Source organism: Ailuropoda melanoleuca, chromosome 16 (genome assembly GCF_002007445.2).
Source record: "Ailuropoda melanoleuca isolate Jingjing chromosome 16, ASM200744v2, whole genome shotgun sequence".
In the NCBI taxonomy this organism is placed as follows: domain Eukaryota; kingdom Metazoa; phylum Chordata; class Mammalia; order Carnivora; family Ursidae; genus Ailuropoda; species Ailuropoda melanoleuca.
In genome coordinates, this window is record NC_048233.1 from 12,030,754 (window position 1) to 12,054,433 (window position 23,680).

At 44.8% G+C, this 23,680-nt stretch overlaps 2 protein-coding genes across 4 annotated transcripts in view; both read left to right on the plus strand.

Moving 5' to 3' along the window:
• The first annotated feature begins 1,195 nt into the window (after nucleotides 1-1,195).
• Nucleotides 1,196-6,267, plus strand: CDKN1B (cyclin dependent kinase inhibitor 1B). Of its 2 annotated transcripts, none has more exons than XM_019798305.2 (3): nucleotides 1,196-2,140; nucleotides 2,660-2,817; nucleotides 4,914-6,267. In XM_019798305.2, exons 1-2 carry the CDS (start codon nucleotides 1,666-1,668, stop codon nucleotides 2,785-2,787), a joined length of 603 nt encoding a protein of 200 aa, XP_019653864.1. In that variant the 5' UTR covers nucleotides 1,196-1,665; the 3' UTR covers nucleotides 2,788-2,817; nucleotides 4,914-6,267. The 2 variants fall into 2 exon arrangements, with proteins under 2 accessions (XP_019653864.1, XP_002918025.1); XM_002917979.4 differs by having other exon boundaries at nucleotides 1,197-2,140; nucleotides 2,660-2,795.
• Nucleotides 6,268-8,194: 1,927 nt separating this feature from the next.
• Nucleotides 8,195-23,680, plus strand: part of APOLD1 (apolipoprotein L domain containing 1) — a 52,653-nt gene continuing 37,167 nt past the window's right edge. For both annotated transcript variants that reach the window (XM_034644643.1, XM_034644644.1), the window contains exon 1: nucleotides 8,195-10,087. The gene's annotated coding sequence lies outside the window, so the exon portion shown is untranslated. The remainder of the gene's footprint in view (nucleotides 10,088-23,680) is intronic.

Here is a 23,680-nt window from a genome sequence, read left to right on the forward strand (position 1 = left end):
CGCCCAAGTAATAATGTCAGACGTGAGGATAGAGTTGTGGTGGGTTTTATGAATCATTTCATCATGTGGACTTGCAGATTACTTTCACCCTTCGACGACTTGTAGCCCTGTAAAGGCATTCACTCGCATCTAAATTTTGTTCTGGGAGGGTTGGAGCAGTGAATCTGGGGGGAGAGAAAGGTGGAGGAAGGAAAGAGCTGTTGTATTTGGCGGTGGAGTCAGGTGGAGGAAACGGCTACAACCCGGGAAAGAATTGAAAAATAAAAAGAGGAGACGAGTTCCCACACGCAGCCCATGTCCACGGCTTTAACTGTGCTCAGGAAGCCAGAACCTGGGTCAGGGGTGTAACCTCGCTTTTGAAACCTAAGTGTGTCTGAGACAGCTACAGAGTTTATTAGGGACTTGGGAGACCAGTGGAGTTTTTGATCTTGAAATCCTTATTTTTATTGAGGGAGAGCCTGGGTTCAGAATACACTGTAAGTGCTGAGCCTATGTTCGCCTTGGCTTCTTCCCAAAGCTCCCCGCCTCCCCTAGAACAGCAGAGACTTCTAGGTTAAGAGTGAGCTAACCACTGCTCACCCCCAGCTGAGGCACCCAGGCAGGGGGGCTCCCAGCCCCTCCGCGCAGGCCACCCTGCCTCCCCGCAGTGCCAGAGGTGGGGGCCACCGGCGAGAGCCCAGCTGGGGTTAGAGCTCCCACCGCCTGCCTCCGCCCCCAGCGGCCCGCACCCCAGGCTCGGCGAGTGCCGGGAAAACAAGATCGCCACCGAGGCGTAAAAGCAGCCGCCAGCCACCCTGGTGATCATCTGATCCTGCCCCTCCGTTCCCCGGGCGAGGAGCGGGCGCGCCAGGCAACGCAGCGCCGGGACCTGAACCCGAGGCCCCGCCGCCCCCGCCCCTCCCCGGCTTCCCGGCCGTTTGGCGAGTTTGTTTGTCTCGTTTTTAATTTCTCCGAGGCCAGCCGGAGCAGGTTTGCTGGCAGCGGCACACCTCCGGCAGTCACGCGACCAGCCAATCTCCGGGCGGCGCTGTCGGACTGGGCGCGCGCGGGCAGGCGGGGAGGCGCCGCAGCCGCCTGGGCCACCTTAAGGCCGCGCTCGCCAGCCTCGGCGGGGCGGCTCCCGGCGCCGCAACCAATGGATCTCCTCCTCTGTTTAAATAGACTTGCGGTGTCAATCATTTTCTTCTTCGTCAGCCTCCCTTCCACCGCCATATTGGGCAACTAAAAAAAGGGGGCTCGTCTTTTCGGGGTGTTTTTTTCCCCCTCCCCTCTCCCCACTGCCTCGCCGCTCCGCGACTCCGACGCCGGCAAGGTTTGGAGAGCCGCTCGGTTGGCGGGACCCGCGGGCTCGCAGCAGCCCGGACTTGGACTGGCTTTGCCACCCCCTCCTCTCTCCTCTCCCCTCCCCTCCCCGCCCTCCCGCTCGCCGGTACACTTGATCGGCGGCGGCTCTCGGCTGCCTGGCCGGGGCTTCCCCTCACCCCTCCCCCAAAGCCAGCGCGCCCCTGACGCTCGGGCAGTTACTTGTCCGTGTTTGTTTCTCTTGGCTCCGAGCGCGGTCGCAGGGCTTATAAGAGGGGTTCGGGCTGGGTCGGGGCGTTTTGTTTTGTTCAGTTTTGTTTTCGGAGCGCGCGCGCGAGGCGGTCGTGAAGACCGGGGAGGAAGATGTCAAACGTGCGAGTGTCTAACGGGAGCCCGAGCCTAGAGCGGATGGATGCCAGACAGGCGGAGTACCCCAAGCCCTCCGCCTGCAGAAACCTCTTCGGCCCGGTCAACCACGAAGAGTTGACCCGGGACTTGGAGAAGCACTGCAGAGACATGGAAGAGGCAAGCCAGCGCAAGTGGAATTTTGACTTCCAGAATCACAAGCCCCTGGAGGGCAAATACGAGTGGCAGGAGGTGGAGAAGGGCAGCTTGCCCGAGTTCTACTACAGACCCCCGCGGCCACCCAAAGGCGTCTGCAAGGTGCCGGCGCAGGAGAGCCAGGACGTCAGCGGGAACCGCCAGGCGGTGCCTTTAATTGGGTCTCAGGCAAACTCAGAGGACACACATTTGGTAGACCAAAAGACTGATACGCCGGACAACCAGACCGGGTTAGCGGAGCAGTGCACTGGGATAAGGAAGCGACCTGCCACAGACGGTAAGGACCCTTCCCCAAGCAAAAATCTCGGTCAGTCCGGGGCACCGCTTTGGCCCGCTGGAGGGTCTTAACCTCCCCGCTCTTTTCACTGCATTTCGATTCAGCTCTGGGGGAGCCAACTGCCCTAATCTTAGGTTTTAAATGCTGTCCGGCCGCCTGCCTGTCTGTTGATGATTTTTAAGTCAGGAGCCCGAGGTGGTATTATCTGATAATTTCTCCAACCGAAAACATCGCAGTTCCTCCCCGCTGGCCAGCGGTCAGGTCTGTGACTGCGTTAGGGTGTTTATCAACGGCCTCCCTCTTTGCAATGGAGAGAGAGCTTTGGGGCGTAGAATACACTTTCTGTTATGTGAAAACAACCTCATTTTGTGCCCTAAAGGCCACCGGGAATGACGGATTCAGGACTGTGGGTGGAGGTGTGGGTTTTTCATCCCCTGACTATTGTGCCAACTTCTGTCAGCCATTGTTTTTCTAATAAAGGTTGTGTGTGTTCTTTTTAAAATTCCCTCTTGCCCTTAGATTCCTCTCCTCAAAACAAAAGAGCCAACAGAACAGAAGAAAATGTCTCAGACGGTTCCCCGAACGCGAACGCGGGTTCAGTGGAGCAGACGCCCAAGAAGCCGGGCCTCCGAAGACGTCAAACGTAAACTGCTCGGTGGGTTGATTACTAGGAGCAGGTAACTGACACCCCGAATCGGGCTTTCAAACCCCGAGATACCCGATCTTAGTGGTGGCTGGCAGACTACAGCTTGTGGGTTTTTGTTTTGTTTATATTTCCTGAGGTCAAAAAGTAGGAATGGGAAGGCTGGGAATCACTGGTGGGGATACTGTAACTTTTTCACACTTTCTACGTCCTGCGATCATTTTTTCCTTGAAACACGGAATAACCAGAGCAAGCGTCCTAGCCAAGTACTTGTGACCGAGGCCCTGATGAGTAGGAAGGTCAGTTCCCAGTGAATCCCACCAAAACTTGTTGGGAACAATAGGTTCTTTCCCCCATCTGAACAAGAACTGGGATATGCCACAGTCCCACTTCATGAGAACTCATTTCCCAGAGGTTCAAGTCAAGTCAGTAACAGATTTTGAGCCATACATGGGAAAATGGCATGTAAGTGATTAAATTTAAAATTTGAGGGAAAAGTTAGGTACAGATAGGTCATATTTGGTTAATCCAGTCGTTAACAATGTGAATAGAGAGGTATGTTACATTCTTCTATCGTTTTCACAAACTGCCACTTTCCCTGTTTGCTTACAAATTTGGGGAACAGGAAAGGAACCCTGTGTATTTTAAAAAAACCAAAATGGAAAGCTATAAAATGGAAATATACTAAGGTTCCTATGGAATTTCTGTTAACACTGAAGTTGCAAAGCAGAAGTTAAATTAACTTTGCTGGAGTAAGCAGTCCAGGAACACGTCAGCATGTGTATGCTAATTGTCTGCTTGTGCTATAACAGGATGATTGGGGTATTTGTAGGGAAAACCGATAACAGATATGAGGGCTCGGGAAGGTAGCTCTACCCCATGCAAGAGAAGTGGAGATTTTTTTCCACCGACTAAAATCTGATCAATATGAATAGCTAATTTGAATAATTCAGCCCTCAACTTTCCGTGGATTGGCTATCCATAATGATCAAAGTGCCTATGTTAATAGTTTGAAAACTTCTTATGGACAAGGACCATGACCTTTTTTTCCCCCCAAACACACTCATAGCTTCCCATATAAAGAAATCTTAGTAGATGTTGATATAAATATTTAAAATCCTCATTTATAAAAAAGTAAGAATAAAGAACATAGAGATTAAGGTGAGATTCCAGTTTGTTGTGTTTTTAGATCATAGTGTCGTATATGTGATTTCTTCACACATATCTGACATTTTTCAAAGCTTATACAAAAGATCACTGTAGAACATCTATATTACAGCTATACATGAAGTGGGAAAATTGGATGAAAAAATTTTTCTGAAGCAACCTGCAGCTTGGGACTTGTGGTTTGTGACCTGTAGCCTAGCTCATCAGATGAACCACAGTGAATCACACCTACTGGATTTTGATCTGACCCCATTCTGACATATAGAGGGGCATTTGTTAGTAAATATTGCCAGTTCAGAGAATACTAGAAATAGTAGTAAGGACCTATTCAGAAGCATTCATGTGTATATTTTGCATATGACTAAGAAATGAGAATGTTTTGAAATAAATATGAATAGAATTTTCTCTGGAGAGCGTTTATAAATAATATTTCCAGTTACTTCTCAAATTTAGAAGATTTTAAGTATTACAGTTTCTTCATTTTCCTGTCTTTTCTTACTGTCTTTGACCCCGATTCTGTAGACCAGGGTTTCTCAGCCTCTGCACTATTGACATTTTGGGCTGAATAATTCTTTGTTGTGGGGGCTGTTCTGTGCATTAGTAGAATGTTTGGCAACATCCCTGGCCTTCCCAGCAGATGCAAGTAGCACTCCCCCCCCCGCCCCCCAGTGTGACAACCAAAAATGTCTCCAAACATTGCCAAATGTCCCCTGGGGGGCAAAACTGCCCACTGGTGAGACCCACTGCTCTAAACAAAACTCCACGACACAGAGGAGAGTAAAAATCCAGTGAAGGAAACATTGGATGGAGAGGACTAGTGTCATCAGCGTTTAGGACACACTTTCTGTTCCATCGCTCAGGTATTTCACAATTAAGACAGTGACAAAATGATTCCTGTGCTTTATTGGTGACGTTATTCTGTGCTTTTCTCCTAATTCTTTGTTCTTTTTTTTTCTTTTGCAGAATTAAGAGCACGTTTCCTTGTTTATCAGATACATCACTGCTTGATGAAGCAAGGAAGATATAAATTAAAATTTTTAAATACATATCGCTGACTCCATGGAATGGACATCCTGTATAAGCACTGAAAAGCAAAAACAATAACACTAAAATTTTAGGCACTCTTAAATGACCTGCCTCTAAAAGCATTGGATGTAGCATTGTGCAATTAGGTTTTTCCTTATTTGCTTCATTGTACTACCTGTGTATATAGTTTTTACCTTTTATGTAGCACATAAACTTTGGGGGAAGGGAGGGGAGGGTGGGGCTGAGGAATTGGCATGGGGGGGTATGAAGAGCTTGCTTCCTTTTAGAGCAAGGAGAAAAATATTGGGACTTGCATGGAGAGAAGCAGTTTTGGGGAAGGGTTTGAATTGTTTTCTTTAAAGATGTAATGTCTCTTTCAGTGAAAACTGATACTTCATTTTAAAAAAATCTTCCGAATTTGAACACTGGTTGCAAATAATGGCTAATTATTTTTACATGAAGCTTTTTCTCATTTGGGAGCTCTGATGATTCCATTATATACTGGCAAATGGCTTTTTTGTTGTTGTTGTTGTTGAACAGCAAAAAACTATCCTCAGTCCTCCCCCCACCCCCACCCCCAGTTCCTCTTAAAATTTGAATTTACCAGTTAATTATTCAGCAGTTAGATAATCATTCCAGATAATTCTGGGCAAAAATCTGGGGTGTATGGGGGGAGTTCTGAATGCTCAGAATCAACCATCTAATTTTTATCACGTTTGTTGAGAAATTTTCTTAATTTTCTTTGGATTTTGGGCTGTGTAGACACAGTCAAAATAATTCTAAATCCTTGGATATTTTTTAAAGATCTGTAATGTCACATAAAAAACAATGAAATAATTTTTAATTTAAAGCTTCTCATTCTATTTGTTAATTTGCCCAAAGGAAATGGTGTTTTTAAAGGAAAGTGTGTAGAGCAAAAAGCACACGTGGAATTACTGAAATAGATAGTACATCTTTAAACAGTATTTTTACATTGCCTGTGTATGTGTATGAAACAAAACCATTTGAAGTGTACCTGTGTACATAACTCTGTAAAGACACTGAAAAACTATACTAACTTATTTATGTTAAAAAGAGATTTTTTTTTTTAATCTAGATCATATACAAGCCAAAGTGGCATGTTTGTGCATTTGTAAATGCTGTATTGGGTAGAATAGGTTTTTTCCCCTTCTTCTGTTAAATAATATGGGTATGCTAAAAATGTTGCATACTGAGCCAAGTATAATTTTTTGTAATGTGTGAAAAAGATGATGTATATTAAGTAATCAATAAAACTTCCCATAGCTACTCATTGAGTGAAATGTAATGTGCTTTATTAAGCTTGAGGTATTTGACCTGGCATTCCAGTCTTACTTACACAAATATAACATGAAGTGGCAAATATCTTGATAATTTAGGCCCACGTCTGAGATGATGTTTATGTGGCTCTGAATGTAGTAGTCACTATTTTCCACTTAGTTTTGTATGAGTGAGCAAAGCTTTAGACATGTAAAGTGGAAAACCACATTTTCATATAAATAAGATTGTCGAATCTCCATTAATTCAGATATTTAGGTCTTATAGGATATGTGTCAGAACCAAGAATTTTTACGTAAGTGTAGGCTGGCTGATCACACATTTGCAGGATTGAAAATGAAAGTAACATGGTGACTTCTCTAAATTCTGTATTTACACATACATGGAAGTGTTGTGAGAAATGAGAGCAATTGTTCAGAGTATCTAATCTATACCTCTTGTCCAAAATATTAGATATGTGTAGATCCTCTAGAAATTGGCATGCATTCCACACTAATTTAGATAGAACAGGTATTCTTCAAATTGAACTTATGACAAATTCCTCAATTTTGAAATTTCCTGGTTATAATCTACACAACCTAGAACTGGCTAAATACCAAATCTGAGGGTTTGGGGCCTCATATCCACATGGCAGAGATAGATATTTTTTATTTAAATAAGAAAAATTTAAACAAGGCATTTTAAAGTCAAATTTACTAAGAAATGATTCCTGTTGTTTCACATTCTCTTAAAAATGTAGCTAAGGTGTAAAAGTAAATTATTTTTTCTAGGCATCTGCAGATGGTTAAATTGCAAAAAATCTGAATTTGGGTTAAACGGTTTCCCTTAAATACTTGCATTTACATTACTGCACCCCAAAAGGGGCTCTAAACAAGATAGTTTCAGCTTATTTTGACCTGAAGTTGCTTTAAAAAAAAGGCAAAAAAAAAAAAAAAAAAAAAAAAGGTTGACTCTTTTCGGCTGCAGGGAAGGGAAAATAAGGTCTTTTGGTGGCTGGGCTACATCTTCCACGCAGGTATTATTTTAATTAAAGGCTAAAGGTGTTTTTGTGATTCTATTCAAAACAGGCAGATGAGGTGTTTTTCAGGAAAACACTGAGAAAGCAAGAAAAACAATTCAAAACGGGGAGGAAGGAATGGAGTCAGGAAATAATGAAATAAAATTAGTTTCTCTGAGCCAAAAAGAGCACTTTAAAAAGTGTCTCTGACAGAGGAAAAAATCCTCTTAATTGCTGCCTGTACCCCATTTTCCTTTCCTCGAGAGGCATCTTTAATGTGAATTTTTAGAGACTGCGTTTTAGGAGTGCTGGGCCAGAAAGAAGTGGATGCTCGCCGCGCCAGGCACGTTCACAGGAACGCAGCCCCCAAGTCACCGGGTCGATCCTTTACACGTTCTGTGTCAACTCTCCAAGTGCGTCCCCGAGATTCGGAGTGTCCTCTTCCCAGCCCCGGACGGCGGGGCTCGCCGCGGGCGTCCCTATGAGGGGATGCGGCCGCGGGCGCCAGCCACCCGCTACCCCGCTACCCAGGCCAGTGCGCCGTCGTCTCCCCGAAGCGCCCGGAGGCCCCGCAGCCTACCGCCCCGGCAGTTGCGGGGTCCGGCTGGCTGGTGCCCCAGGACGAAAAGCTCATCGAGTCTAGCTGCTCCTGTGCCACTTGCAGCGCCCGCGTCGTCCGGGTCACTGCGCGCAGTTCCCGCGCCCGGGGCGCCCGCAGGCCGTGGAGGGCGGCTGCGCGCCGGCCCGCGCAGTGGCGCGGGCCGGTTTCTCACACTTTCCTCCCTCATCATCTCTCCTCTGGGCTGAGAAAGAAGCGGAAGCCCCCACTGCTTTCCAGTCATAACCTCCGCACCAGCACCTTGCCAATTCTAGAGCGGTGGGGGGATCTGAACGAAGGGGAGAACCTTTCAGAGTCCGTGGACCCTTCAGGGCAGCAGCCCGCTCCCACCCCCACCCTGGGCTCCAATGATCCGCAGCCCCGCGCATTTCGAAAGGCTTCTCCGCTCGCCGGCGGCCAAGGAGGACCGCAGCGACGCGCAGGAGGGGCCGAGCGCCACAGCCGATTGCGGGGTCGCTTCCAACCTTACAGCCGCTTTGCAAAGTACCCCCCTCACTCCATTGCATCCCCCGCTGTCCAGCGCGGGGGACTGGGGCAGGGAAGAAATAGGAAAATGTGGGGCCAGGGGCATGACCAGGGGACGGAGGAGGCCGTGGAAATCCACAGGACTGGAGCGGGACTCGCGGCCTTTCGGGTTCAACGCGCCCACCGCCCCGGCCGCGCCGAGCGACCTTTCCCGGCGGCCGCGGAACGCTGCCTTCGCCATTTCATCTTCATCATTGTGAGCGTAGACACTTGCTCTTCATAAGCTTTTTTGGATTGAAAACGTGTTTTAAAAGCACGCGTGGGATCTCCAATCTGTTTTTCAGAGTGTGAATTTCTTTTTTTAAATTTGCCATCTCTTTCACCTGAGCCACACCCTACGCCCGCTCCCCTCCCTCCTCTCCAACATTAAGGTAAAAATCGTGCAAACGAACTGGGGGGGGCAGGGAAGGAGGGCCCACGGTCCTACTAGATCCCCTCCACCCACGGGGAAGGAACCTCCCGGATCTCGGCTCGCGTGGGGGTTGGGGGTGGGGTGGGGTCAGCCTCAGACCCTGAAGAAGCGAAAGTGGAGTATTTGCACGGACACTCAAATCCCCGTGCAGCCGTTCGCGTCCCAAGCCTGTCTCGCGTGGGGACACACAGTAGGCAGTTATCAGAAAGCACAAAATACAAAAAGAAATCGATGCGTGTTGGGCGCGAAACGTCGACGCGCCTCAAAGGAACGCGAAGAAAAGGCAGGGAGAAGGGCGCGCAGCCGGAACGCGGGGCCGGGGGATTGCATCATTGCAGCTCCCCCTCCAGAAAATGGGCTCCGAACCGCGGCGACCATCATGGCGCTCGGGTCGGGCCGCGCTTCCCGCGCGCCTTCCCCGAGCGCTCGGGCCGCGGGCACTGAGCCCCAAACGAGCGTTTTGCAAACATTTCCCCCCCTCACTCGGGCGCCTGTCCCCCCCACCCCCTCCTTCCTTTTGTGTGCCTGTGTATGTGAGTGCGTACGTCCGTCTGAGTGTGTGTAGGACTAGAGAACTTGAAGATTATTTTTTTTCCTCTTTTTTTCCCTCCCGTGCTGGTGGTTGTAAACTTGATTGGCATTGGCTGCGCCCACTGACCCCGGCGCCGAGTCCACTGAAGATTTAAGGTGGATCCGAAAGGCTGCAGCTTCAGGCGGAGTCTCGCGCTTCAGCTGGTTTGGGAGGAAAGGGAGGAAAGGGGGAAAAAAAAAAAAAAGCCCCAAACCTTGCGCCCGGCGCGTTTTCACGAATCCCCTGCGGTACCAGCCCCCGCGCCCGCCCCGCCCGCCACGCTCTTCCTCCGCCCACCTCCCGCTCCTTCCCCATTGGCCGGCCGGTGCAGTTTGAATTTTTTTTTTTTTTTTGGATGCTTGTTTTCTTGTAAAAAATACACTACCCCACCTCGTACAACGAAACCCACTTCGGTGACCCGAGGTGGGGTGTTTTAGCTGATTTTGGGGAGGCGGGTGGGCGGAGCATCTGTGCCAACATTTTGCCCCGAAGTACGGTTGATATGGTGCAGGCGGGTGAGGGAGCGTGGGGCCGCGGTAAACAAACTGAGTAGCTTCGGCGGGGGCAGAGATGTAGTATAAAACGTTAATGGATGTCCAGGGCGCGCCGTTCCGCCGGCTGCTGGCCAGAGGTGCTAGGGAGGCGCTGACAGGAGCCCGGGAGAGGATGCACCTTCCCCTGCCTTGGAAAGGTAGACTTGGGGAGGGCTGGGGCTGGGGGCGAAGGTGGCCCGGAAAAGAACACCTCCTCAACCAAGGGCGGGGAGTGGGGTGGGGGAGAGGAAAGAAACAGGGGAGATGTAAGTATAGCTCAGGTCTATTATTTCAAGCGCTACTTAGCTACCATGCATAATTCAACCAGTTGCTGTCATTTTTATTGCATTTTTTAAAAGAAGTTTTCTCTCTTTGATTTCCAGAACGCTTTTGAGTAAGGAAAATGTTAAAATAAAATTGAGAAAAAAATTGAGAAAGGGAACATGACTTTTAAAGTGCCTTTGGTTTCTGGGTCTGAAAATTCTTTTGATAAAGTCCTTTAAGATTTAGGATAATGTTATTTGTCTTATAGGTCTAATAGAAAGGATATCCCTTACTAATTATAACCCAATTATGTTTTACTTTGCTGTAAAAATTTCAAAAGTTTATAATAATTCAAAGTATTATTAAAATCACTCCATCTTCAGATTAGCGAAGCCAGCATATATACGTACATTTTGGGGGTCTGTTACTCTCCTTGCAGTGTAGCTGATGATTTTAACCAGACGTCCAGCCCAGCCTTCAGCCCAGCGTTCAGTCTTAACAGTTCTTAACTTCCCCGGCCATTTTTTAGTTCTTAACTCCTCCAATCCTTCCTAACCCAACTAAGCCTTTACTTACTCAACCTAACTAAGCTCCTTGGACCACCATAAACCAATCTGCCTGTGCCCTTAGTAAGGAATTTGTTTGAGTTAAGAACGCCCCGGGATGGACGGGCTAGCTTCAGGAAGCAGTGAGTTCATCATTCCTGAAGTGTGAATCAGGTACTAGTCTGGATGACCCCTTGATGGGGACATGGTAGACAAGCGACATATATCAAGTGAGTGTGAGGACTAGATACCTCCAAAGTCTGTTCTAGACCCTTGAGATACTATATTTCCAATCTTGAACTTTATGGATATCCAGTAAATTAAGCAATTTTCCTTGGTCTTTACCATCTTCTAGAGTTGCACTGTCCAATATGGTAGCCAGAAGTGGTGTGTGGCTGTTGAGCATTTGAATGTGGTTAGTCCAAATTGAGATGTGCTGTAATTGTGAAATACACACCAGGTTTTCAAGAATTAGTATGAAAAAGAACGTTAAATACCTCATTAGTAAGTTTTATGTTGATTACATATTGAAGTGATCATATTTTTGATATATTGGATTAAATAAAAATATTAAATTTCATCTGTTTCTTTTTACTTTTTTTAGCGTGGTTAAATGGACAATTTTAAGTTGCATATGTGACTCCCCATTGTATTTCTGTTAGACATTGCTATTCTAGACCAACACCTATGATAATTTGAAGCACTATCTTTGAGAGTGGAGACTGGTAATACTGAGAAGTACGTGACTTCCCTCTGCCATCCGAATTTCCCAACTGAAAGTGAGGCCCAAACAGCCTCTGGAAACTTTGAAAAGATTTCTGCCAACACCTAACACCTACTGTTTCATCTTTAACACTTAGTATTGGGTTTGAGCCCAGACTATGGAAATATGGTACAGATATGTCTGATGAAATCAGACTTGATAACAGCTTTCCACATTATGTAAATAGATTGAGGAGTCCAATATGTTAGGAATGACTCGGGAAAACAATTTAGACACCAAAGTGTCCACAGGTAACTTTTTACGACAGGAAGGCAGGGGGCAGATGGAGAAGCGTTCTCACTCTGTGGATGTATCTCTAAGGGAAAACTTGAACAAATAAAAAGGTGCACCATATTCTTGGATAGAAATACTCAATGTAATAAAGATGGCAATTAAATTTATACTTTTACACTAAATTCTGATAAGTTCTGATTATCCTATTCCATTCCATTGTTCTATCAGTTTATGAATTCAGGACTATATTATTTTAATTACTACAAATTTAGAATTATGTCTTAATTTCTGGTAGCACTAATCTTCCATACCCAACCAGTCCCTTCACTCTTCTTTTTTTTTTTTTCTGGAACTTTCCTGGCTGCTTTTGCTTGGCTTTTTTCCCATTTGGATTTAAAATGAATTTGTCTAGTTGGAAATATATTTCCTATAGGCATTAAAAAAAATGGAGTGGGATCCTTATCTCATGCTTTATGCCAGTATCAATTCCTGGAGGATTAAAGAGTAAAGTGTAAAAAAATGGAATTATAGCCATACCAGAAGAAACTTTAGAGGATTTTTAAAAAACATAATCTGAGAGTTGGGAAGGTCTTTTTAGGGATGAAACAAAGCAGAATCTATCAAATATAATATTGTTAAATTCAATGACATAAAAACAATAATATTCTTTTTTTTTTTTTAAAGATTTTATTTATTTATTCGACAGAGATAGAGACAGCCAGTGAGAGAGGGAACACAAGCAGGGGGAGTGGGAGAGGAAGAAGCAGGCTCATAGCAGAGGAGCCTGATGTGGGGCTCGATCCCATAACACCGGGATCACTCCCTGAGCCGAAGGCAGATGCTTAACCACTGTGCCACCCAGGCACCCCCAAAACAATAATATTCTGCATGGCAAAAGCTATCAGCAAAGTCAGAGACAATGACATAGGGGTGATAGTTGTACAACAATGTGAATATACTTAATGCCACTGATCTGTAATTTAAAAAATGGTTGGGGCGCCTGGGTGGCTCAGTTGTTAAGCATCTGCCTTTGGCTCAGGGAGCGATCCCAGGGTTCTGGGATCGAGCCCCGCATCGGGCTCCGTGCTCCACTGGGAGCTTGCTTCTTCCTCTCCCACTCCCCCTGCTTGTGTTCCCTCTGTCTGGCTGTCTCTCTCTCTGTCAAATAAATAGATAAAATCTTTTAAAAAAATAAAAAATGGTTAAAGTGGTAAATTATATGTGTTAAACCCTAATAATAAATGCATACCTACATGCATACATACTTATATATGTTCATACATACATACATACACATACACTACTCGAAAAATTTTAAAGTTTTCCGTATTTGGCCTAAAAGAATCTCACACACAGTGTTGTGGGTCCCATCCTTTGTGAAACCCTGGTTGTATTTCAGGCGCAAATCAGTCTGTTTGTGTTTGAGTCCCAGTCATCTAATTCATTGCTTATAAGAACTTTTGCAAGTTACTTCACCTTTTAAAGTTTCTGTTTCTTTGGCTGTATAATGAGGATGCATTTAGCTCCCTCATAGGGTTATTAACCTATTCAGTGGGATATTGTATTGCAGTACTTAGCACAGTACCTGTTATATAATAAATACTAATCATTATATTTAAAACAATATAACATCCACTTCATTTTTTGGATTCTCGAATAACCAAATATTAACCTTGTAAATATGTTTCTTGGTTTTAATTACTGCTATTATTATCCTTAAGAACAATATTTACTGGGTATTTAATAAACACAATTAATATATTGCAAAAAAATGGTTAAAATGGTAAATTTTATGTTATGTATATTTAACACAATTTTTAAAAAGTATTTATTTATTTGAGAGACAGAGCACAAGCAGAGGGAGTGGCAGAGGGAAAGGGAGAAGCAGGCTCCATGCTGAACTGGGAGCCTGACATAGGACTCCATCCCAGGACCCTGAGATCATGACCTGAGCCGAAGGCAGACACTTCACTGACTGAGCCACTCAGGCACCCCTATTTAACACAATTTAAAAAAAAAAGCTTAAATAAGGCTTTGGTTGAGTTTAGGGCCATTTCTAATTATCTCAGAAAGGGCCTGGTATAGATTTGTTTGTGGTACTGAATCAATAACACACACACAAACAAATAGAACAGCGAATTGGGAAAAACATCCACAACCCATATATTGAAGGGCTAATTACCCTGATAAATACAGAATTTCTACAAATCAATGAAAAAAAAAGCAAACCAACAGAAAAATAAGCAAAGGATATGAATGCACTTTTCAGAAAAGGAAATATGAAAGGCTCTTAAAATTTGAAAACATGCTCAACTGTAGTTTAAAACAACTGTAGTTTAAAAATATAAATTATATTCAGAACACATAAGTCAAGACAAATACAGTCACAATTAGCATCACTCAGCTACACAGGTAGCCATTATCCTTTCTTGATAGTTTAACCTTTGATTCCCTCCTTTCTATCCAAGGCTCAGTGATTCCCCCCCACCCCACCTTCACTGGTGACCAGAGAAGCAAAGAGTTTGCATGTGTGGAAGTCACGACCACCTTTCAAATTCAGGGTCAAATTCCTCTCATCCAAACTGGCTAGTCTTTAGCTTAGTGTCACCTTTTTGCCCATAGAAATTCCCCGAATCAGCCTCTTAAAGTGAGTCCAGCCACCTTTCTTGACACATCTCATCCATTCCCACTTTTAATTCCTGTATACCAGCTGATAATCTGAGTCTCTCCCAAATCACCACCCTATCCTGGCTTTTCCTTTAAGTTCTCTCTTCTCTTAAAAGCTTCAAGCAGAATTTATTATATGATAAGCACAACATATCAAATCAGTAGAGAGAGATTGTATTATGGAATAAATGGGATTAGGTTATAGGATTATGGGCAGCCATGTGGGAAAAATGGGAAATGTCTCCTACAAACACATATATGCACACATTGCATTCTACGTTGTGGACTATGGGTCTGCTTTTAGATTTAACAACTCCTCTTCTACAAATTTACTTTTGGGAACTAATCAGATGTATGACTAAAGATATATTTATCAAAATGATCTTTGTGAAGTTATATATTTGACTATAAAAAGAAACAAAAAAGTAAACAACCAAACAACAACTTCTTAGACATGGGGATATGGGATTGATTATTTGAACCAACTATAATATATCCAAGAATGACACGGATTGCAGCCATTAAAACACCCCGGGTTGCTTTATCTATATTCATAGGAAAAGTTGTCAATAATATTAAAGCAGGCACAGAGCAATGTTTATGGTATGACCCCATTTTTGTAAAAAAAAATTTTTATTATTAATTAATTAATGTATTTATTTTTCAAAAAGATTTTATTTTTTTTATTTGACACAGACAGAGAGAACGAGCACAAGCAGGGGGAGCAGGAGAGGGAGAAGCAGGCTTCCTATTGAACAGGGAGCCTGATCCCAGGGGCTTGATCCCATGGCCCTGGGATCTGACCGGAGCCCAAAGCAGACACTAAGCTGACTGAGCCACCCAGGCACCCCCCCCCACCTTTTAAACAATTTTTAACAAGAAACAACCACAAAGATATTTCATATTTGAAAAATTATTACCCTTAGAGTTCTCGAGTGCAGAATAAGTTTCTCTTCGTTTCTCACCTTCTCTTTTCTCAGACGTCAGCAGAGAACAACCATTTCTATAATTCGTTTCCCCTCTATTTTCCTGTCTATTTAGTTTCAGATATCATTAAATCCATATATGAATTATGAGGAGTGTGTGTTTGGGTATACGGTTTTGCTTCCAGAGCACATAAATGAGGTATAAATATCATTCCCATTAATTCAGGAATATCTTAACAAGCCATGAAAATTGAGCCTATTCCATCTTTTTGGCACAAGGGGTCCTGTGGGTAACATTATTCCAAACCTCACATTCCTTGATCTTTGGCATTTGGCACACCCAGAGATTCTGCCCAGAATTCAACAGATTAACTCCCTGTCTTAATTTTATTATTTAGGATATAGTGCTGGGGAGATTGTTTTAAATTTCTAGTTAGCAGACCGGTCTTGAGCTGTCACTCTCCATGGGACTGACTGGGGGCAAATCTTAGAATACCAGGGGTGGGAGATCACTGTATCCAGTGTCCATTTTATAGGCAAAAATATTCTAATCCTTGACTTCCTGTAAAGTGGGGAAGTTAAACAAGATGATTTATAGGTTCCTTCTGGTTTACAATTCCGTGATTTCTGTTTCCTACTCAGAATCACGTAGTCCATCCCTGTGGATCAGGTTATTTTCCAGGGAAGCTAGATTCCTGATTTTTTGGCTGAAAACCACGTATTCACAGGCATCAAAGGAAGATGATCATACAATAGTGCAGACTGAACAGCGAACATTTATTATCTTACTAGAAAAAAAAGCAGGCGATAACTTAGCGGTTGCTTAGAGGTGCCGAACACTGATTCATTGTTGCACACGTACGTACATACTCGTCAAGCCCCTGCTAAGGGCCAGACTGTCTTCAGTGAGACCGACACGAGTACTGCCCTCTTCAGGCTGTTGGAGGAGATGGACAGGGAATCCCAGCTGTAATTATTAAAATGGATTTTACTTGCATGTTCGGAAGGATGAGAGTTATGAAGGGATCTCAGAGCTTCTGTTTTATGCTCTAGCAGTTTGGGCCCCATACAAAGGTGTCTAGCTGAGGGAGCAAAGCAGAGGCTGAAATCCAAACTCTTTCCCCAAGCCGGCCTGTGTTTGCCAAGGAGAAACAAGCCTTTAAAAATCCAGCTCTCCCCTTGGGGCCTTCCATAGTTTGCCGAAAGTCCCCTGTGTTGTAGCACTGCCCTGTAGGGTGCTGTAAGAGTTTGAAACGGGGTGCCTAACCTAGTGGTGGCGAGGAAATCTCTCTGAAGGAAATGACCTTCAACTGAGATCTGGAGACTGAGCAGAAGTTAATCAGTCTAAGGGAGGAGGGGAAGAAGAGTGACCCAGGCAGAGCTGGTCCAAGGCCCCAAGTCAGGGAAGGACTTTGAGGAAGTGCAAGAAGGTGTTTGTGGCTGGGATGCCAGTGAACAAGGACAGCGGGAATGAGTACCCTGCTGGAGCCATGGGGAGGTCCAGTCGTGACGGGCTTTTTAGGAGTTCTGGACTTGACTTTAAGAGCAATGGGAAAGCTATTTCTTCTGAAGCCATTACTTTAGTGAGTGACTTGTACAGGTTCAATTAGACTTGCTTGTTTCCGCCTTTTATCTAATTCTAGTCAAAGCCCTTAGTCTTGGCCAGGATCATTTCCATAGGATGTGGGGAAGAATGTTTAGGCTGGCACCTTTATGTTTCTTTGTGATGCTGTTTAACATACACTACAGAAAACACATTTTAAAACACTGGTTTCAGGTGTGCCTGGGTGGCTCAGTTGGTTGGGCGTCTGCCTTTGGCTCTGGTCATGATCCCAGGGTGTTGGGATTGAGCCCTGCATCAGGCTCCCTGCTCAGCGGGAGACTGCTTCTCTCTCTCTCTCTCTCTCTCTCTCTCTCTCTCTCTCTCTCGGCTTGCCTCTCTCTCTGCTTGTGCTCTGTCTCTCTCTGTCAAATAAATAAATTAAAATCTTTAAAAAAACCCCAAAACCCAACCCCCGCCTGGTTTCGGTAAATGAAGGAGATCTGCAGTTTTTGGACCATCAGGGCAGATACTGGCCACAACTGATAAATTGCAGGTTCGATGGGGGACCCCTCCCTGCCCCCCCTGCCCCCGCAAGTCCCATCACCTGGTGTCCTGTGTTGCGATGGAAGCTGAAGACCTGAATCTCCCTAATTGGGCTCCACCCACTACCAGTTGCCTTCTCTTCTCATTGCCATGATGAGCCGGTTGTCTGTCGTTTTAGGTGACAGCCCTTGTTGTGTCCTTTGCAGGGAGAGTGGGTGTGAATCTTCCAAGCAGGCAAACGGCTTAGGGGTGAATACTGAATCATTTTTCTTCAAATAGCTCAACGTTTTTTGTCTTCCATTTTTACTGGGCGACTGGCTGGAATGTTTACAAATACTTTGGCCAAAGGAGTCACTATTTATTTGGTTTTGGAAGGAGACTTCGGAGGAGGGATGAGAAAAATGGGCAACCCATGGAGTTCTGTTGTTGGTGGGTTTTTTGTTTTTTATTTTTTTTAAACAAACCCTGAAGATTAGGAAACGAGAGACCTCTGCTGGCTAAACTGAGATAATGCCCTGCACTTGGTCTGTGACTTCAGGAGAAGCTGTCCCTTCAGTGGGTGCAGACGTTCGCAAACTCAGAGCTCATTGTTCATTTCCTCCATTATCAACCCAGGTACTGTAGGAGCGAATCCAAGTGACCTGTAATTCCCAGGCCCCGTCCCGGTTACTTCTGTTCCAGTCTCTAGGAAGAGTGTCAGTCTTTTCATATTTCTCAAAAACAAAAGCTCTAAGTAGCAGCACTGCGAAAACCCAGGCCTGAAACAGCTCCTACATCTTCTCTTTGTTTCCTTTCTCTTTTCTGCCCTTGGCCTCCCTGCCTCCCCTCTGCCAGGAAAACAAAATCAAACAAATCTTCCCTCAAAAGGGAGCTAGTGCTGATGGAAAGGGAGAGGGAGGAACCGACCTCTGATCTGTAGCCTATCCTCCACTGCATATGGCGCCTGGGGGCCCAGGGTTGGGGTGTGCCTTGTAAGCAGAGCTGTGAGCCTTGTGGATGGCGCCGTGGGACTCCATCAGTGGGAGACCCACTGCTCCTCTGGAGAAGGTAGAGGCTGGTTATGTGGGAGGAGGGAGGAGGCCGTCTCCTTGGGCCCTTTTGTTTGTGGGCAATGAGGACAAGGATGAGTGCCCAGGGCCAAGCCCTTTACATACCTTAATTCTGTTTCTTGCTTTGCCTCTCCCTTTACAATCTTTCTCCAGAAAAGAAATTAAAAATAAGTAAACAGTTTAGAACAAACCCTGCATAAAAATAATAGCTATGTGTGTGTTCACTATTTTATTTGGGTTTTTTGTTTGTTTGTTTTTTGTTTTTGTTTTTTGTTTTGTCTCTGGACTATGCCTCGCCCACCCCGCATATGAGAAGAGGCTTTCCCTGGGCTCCGTGCTCGTGCTCGCTGGAGTTAAGTCCTAAGCTCACTTCCAAGATGACACCTCGGGCCTGTGGTGGAGAGCAGCAGAGGGGCCTCTTCTGTTTTTTTGCTTCCACACGATGGTTCCACGTCCTGTCTTCCCATGTCTAACCTGCTCTCACTCTTTCTCCTGGGTTTCAGCAAACTTTTCCACATCGGCTAACGCAGGAGCTATTAGTATCAAGTAATGGTCATTTTAATGCTGGCAAGGGACCTTAAATCATCTAGTCCAAGCCTCTCTTTTGAGACAACGGAGGCCCAGAGAGGTTGTCAGCTGCCCAAATTTACCCAACTGGTGGCTGGCTGAGGGGACTGAAACCCAGAGCCCCTGCATTCTTGATGAGGTGCTTCCTTCAGGACGCCCACGCTGTCCTTGCTCTGCTTGTGCAGAGATGGTTTGTGCTTTTACTTTCTGCTCTTCCTCTCTGGCTGCCCATCCATCACCCCCTCTTCTAAGGCATCTACTCCTTCATACTGCATACAGGCAACCCCGGGCCAATGAGTGCAGCCACCAGGCAACCCCCCGCGGCTTTCCCTTCCTCCCCTACACACTTACCTCTTCTATTTGCACCTTGTTAGTGCAGTAACAAATCACTTGACTCACAGGTTTACCAAGCAATGTTCCCAGACCTTCTACCCTTCTCTGAAACACCTATTGATTTTGGCGTTCCCGGGCTGCTAGGTAGTCTTGAGTATTTTTCACGTAAGCTTGAAGTTTGTGTAGGTCGGAAGTTGTCTTATCCTTATTTTATTTTATTTTATTTTATTTTATTTTATTTTATTTTATTTATTTTCACAACATAATCTCCTTTATGGTCAATTTTATGTGATCAGTAATTCTTTTTTTTTTTTTTAAGATTTTATTTGTTTATTTGACAGAGATAGAGACAGCCAGCAAGAGAGGGAACACAAAACAGGGGGAGTGGGAGAGGAAGAAGCAGGCTCATAGCGGAGGAGCCTGATGTGGGGCTCGATCCCATAGCGCCAGGATCACGCCCTGAGCCAAAGGCAGACGCTTAACCGCTGTGCCACCCAGGCGCCCCTATCCTTATTTTAACTCTCTCTGATTCCTCGGCATCATACAGCGCCTTGGACTGGAAACACAGTCCCTTAATCTAACACAATGAATCTCTAACTCTGGGAATGCCAGGTACTGTGGAAAGCCAATTATACAGATATTTTAAAGCAAGATGTCCTTCTCAGAGTTTCAGATTAGACCGTATAGTTTCTAATATGGTGCCCTGGGTATCCTGTTAACATTTGCTAGTTTTGTGGATGATGAATCGTCCAACTGCAGAACTTATTCATTCATGGATCTGGTGGTTCTTGAAGGATTGCCCATAAAGTACGGTGCACGGTGTTAGGCCCCCGAATGCATTTGAAAAAAAAGCTTGACATCTGCCTGTCTGTCCCCTTCTGGCTGCCTGGAAGGTGGGGAAGACGGATGCAACCTGAGGAGGTGTCCTTTGTTTCTGTGGATAGAAGGTGCTTTGTAGAGCACGGATGCAGGAACTATAGGCGATGCCACACCGGCTCTGCACCGCTTATCTCGAAAATTCCTTTAAAGAAAAGAAAAATACACTTTTATCTTCTTTAAGCCGCTATTATTTCTGGTCTCTGTTACTAGCTGCCAAATGCAAATCTTAACTGATATAGAGAAGTCCTTGAGGATTTTTGAGCAAAGGACTGATTCCGATGGGGGCTATGCAAGAGATAGATTCCGGGAGGGGGGTGTTCCAGGCCATACAGAGATAAAGCGGGCTTAGCAGGTGGGGACGGATAGTGGGGCAAGGGTTTAAATGAAGAGAATACACATCTCCCAAGGGCTCATTGATTTTGTTTCTTTTCCCCCAGGACACCTCTGCTAAACTCCTATTATTCAGTGGTTACTTAAATATGTAGTTACTGAGTGATTTGTATTGTGCTATTGTCAGGTGGCCTGAAAGCTAGGGAGATTGAGAAGATGGGTATTCTTTGTGTCTTAAAAAGGAGCAGGCAAAAGCTGGCACAGGAGAAGAGTATCCGTGTTACAGTCAAGGGAAGTTACTCTGTTTGCTGAACTGCTGCAGACATTTTCAAGGAAAGGAACTTTTGTTACACGGGACTGTCTAATCAAGATACATTTGAAATGTATCCTCTACTGGAGAGCAACTGTAAATAATATTTAATAACTGTATCTTGGAGTAACTTGCAGGGTAAAGATACATTTCATATGCTAAAACATTTCTAAAAGGGGGAAATCTACTTTATTACTTTACTCTAAGCTTCACATCTTCCTAGTGAACTTTTCGTCTTGAGGTTGGGTGGGTAATTTCACACCTCTTAGATTAGAAGACATTTCATTCCTGTTTAAAGGGGCTAGAAACATATCCTAGTGTAGCTATGATCTAGCATAGTTTTCCTGTGAACTGGATGTGCTAACTTAATAGCTCAGTTGCTCTGTTTCCTTACAAATTGGTTGACAATTCCAAAGTTCCTGCCAAGCCTGGCTCAAACAGGTAATTGGAAGCTTACTACAAATTTCAAGGTCCCTTAAGGCATTGGCCTTCAGCCTTTCTCCCCCTGCACATAGAAAGGCAGATGTGCCCAGCATTACCTGAAAATTCTTGCTAATTAGTTATGTCTCCCCACTCTTTCCCTCATTTGGAAAAAATACATTTGAGTGCAAGCAACTGGAGGCACCTGGGTGGCTCAGTCGGTTAAGTGTCCAACTCTTGATCTCAGCTCAGGTCTTGATCTCAGGGCTGTGAGTTCTAGCCCCACACTGGTCTCCATGCTGGGCATGGAACCTACTTAAAAAAAAAAAAAAAAAGAATGCAAGCAACTGAATATGAGTTGTACCTGGATTCCCTGTTGCAAACTTCTGTACCTTTCTACCAGCTCAATTTTAATAGCATATATGATTGTCCCTCATTTACAGTGCAAAGAAACAGGAAAAAATGATTCCAAATATTAGGTTTCGATTTACACCTCCCTGAAGTGCCTGGGTTGACTCCCCAGTACTCTGATAAGCAGATGTTCTCTCCCTACAGTTAAATAGATAATAACATGAACCAACATTTCCGGGGCGCTCAGTGTGTGCTGAGCCACGTATCTACATTACTTCTTTTACTCTCGATGTGAAAATTCTGAGCAATAGCTGTATTGATGAGGAAGCCGAGCCTTGGAATGATCGCTCACAGTCACATTGAGCAGCCGAACAAGGGCCCAAACTTAGGTCTCGCTGACTCTTCGCGTGGATTTAGAGGCCGTCCTGTTATTCTTGTAAATAATCTCGATGAGAACAGGGCCAACTGGCTCAGTGTGACACTCTATCCCTAATCATTCTCTTTTACTTTCTGCCAGATTGGAAGACTGTCTAGTGATTAAATATTTCTGGCCAACAATATCTTGCCATTTATGGAAAAACGATACCCCCTAATCTTTAATAATTGTTTCATTAAGAACAAAAACAAAGCGCCTGCTAAACCTTGGAATGACTGCAGGAAAATCTCACTACTTCTTGCACCTTCTCTCTGTCTCTCCTGGGGCAAGATGGAAAGAACAGTATGACTTTCCAAAGTTGCTTTAGGAAGAAGACAAACAGAGGATGCTACTGAGTTTTGATTAGTAGACACTTTCTGCAGCAGGCGACAACCAGCACAGGCCTTTTTAAGGTCAGGAAACCCCTTCTTAAGGGATAAGGCCATTTATGTTACCATAAGCTTGGAGGGCCTATGGAAGGAGTTTTTAAAAAATACGACCTTGTCTCAGAACCTCCTTTTGCTTTTTAACTCTATATAGATTCTGGTGTTTTCCCAAGGCTGCTTTGCAAGTTAGGTAAGAAGATCATATTCTCCTTTTGCTACACTTGTTCCTGTTAGGTTTCCTACCTCCTACTTCATTGGCCTGGGAGGGGGAACCCAGCTTGTTTTGGGGGAAGGGTAGCAAGGTAAGAGTGAAGGGATGTTTGCTAATTGATTTATTTAGTGAGGGGGGCTCACTAAAAAGGTCATTCTGTTTGTATGGCTAAAGAGATCCTTGGGATGTTTTCTCATTTATCTGGGTTTTCAGTCCTGTTTTGAAAGTAGTTTTGTAAAGAACAGTGAAGCCTCAGATCTTTTCAACTGGGCAGGGCCTGGAAAGGCCAGTTGCTTTTTGGATGGAAATAGACCCACAGCTGGGGGTAGGAGTGGGGTGGATGGAGGCAAAGCTGATTACTTGAAATCTAAGGTAGTTTTCCTCAGTGGGCCATGGCAATGTCTCCGTGACCCAGGCCACGTCTGACTTGTAGGTGGGGTCATTATCTTCGTGTAGGATGCCTAGCGTATGAGGGACACTGATAACCTCCCCGTAACGTGGTTGTCATGAGCCACTGAAATAATGTGTCTGAAAGTGCTTTATAAATACATTATTATCATGTGCGAAAATGGTGGCGAACACGAGTGCTGCAAAATGTCAGCTATGATTAAGAGGAGCGCAAGTCAATGTTAGGCCTACTTGGAGAAAGCTGATTTGTCCACACATGAGGCAACTTTTCAAAATACATCCTCTCCCTGCCTGTTCACTGATATTCCTCAGCATCCATTCCCATCACTCCCCATTCTGTCCAATTTTCATCGTATAGTCACATAAATGCATCCTTCCTTTCAGTTTTAGCAGCCAGAGAATGGATTTGGTTTCCTTAGTTGTTCTGTTCTGTGTGAAGCAAGCATTGACCACACATTATTCTTCACTTCAGGAACACTGAGGACAATTCAAAGCCAAAGGCATGTTGTAACACGAGATAATCTGATGTCACATGTTTTCTTTAGGGCTGGTGTCTTAGACCTGCTTCCTAGGGCCAGTGCCTCATTACTAAGCACAGGATTTCTTA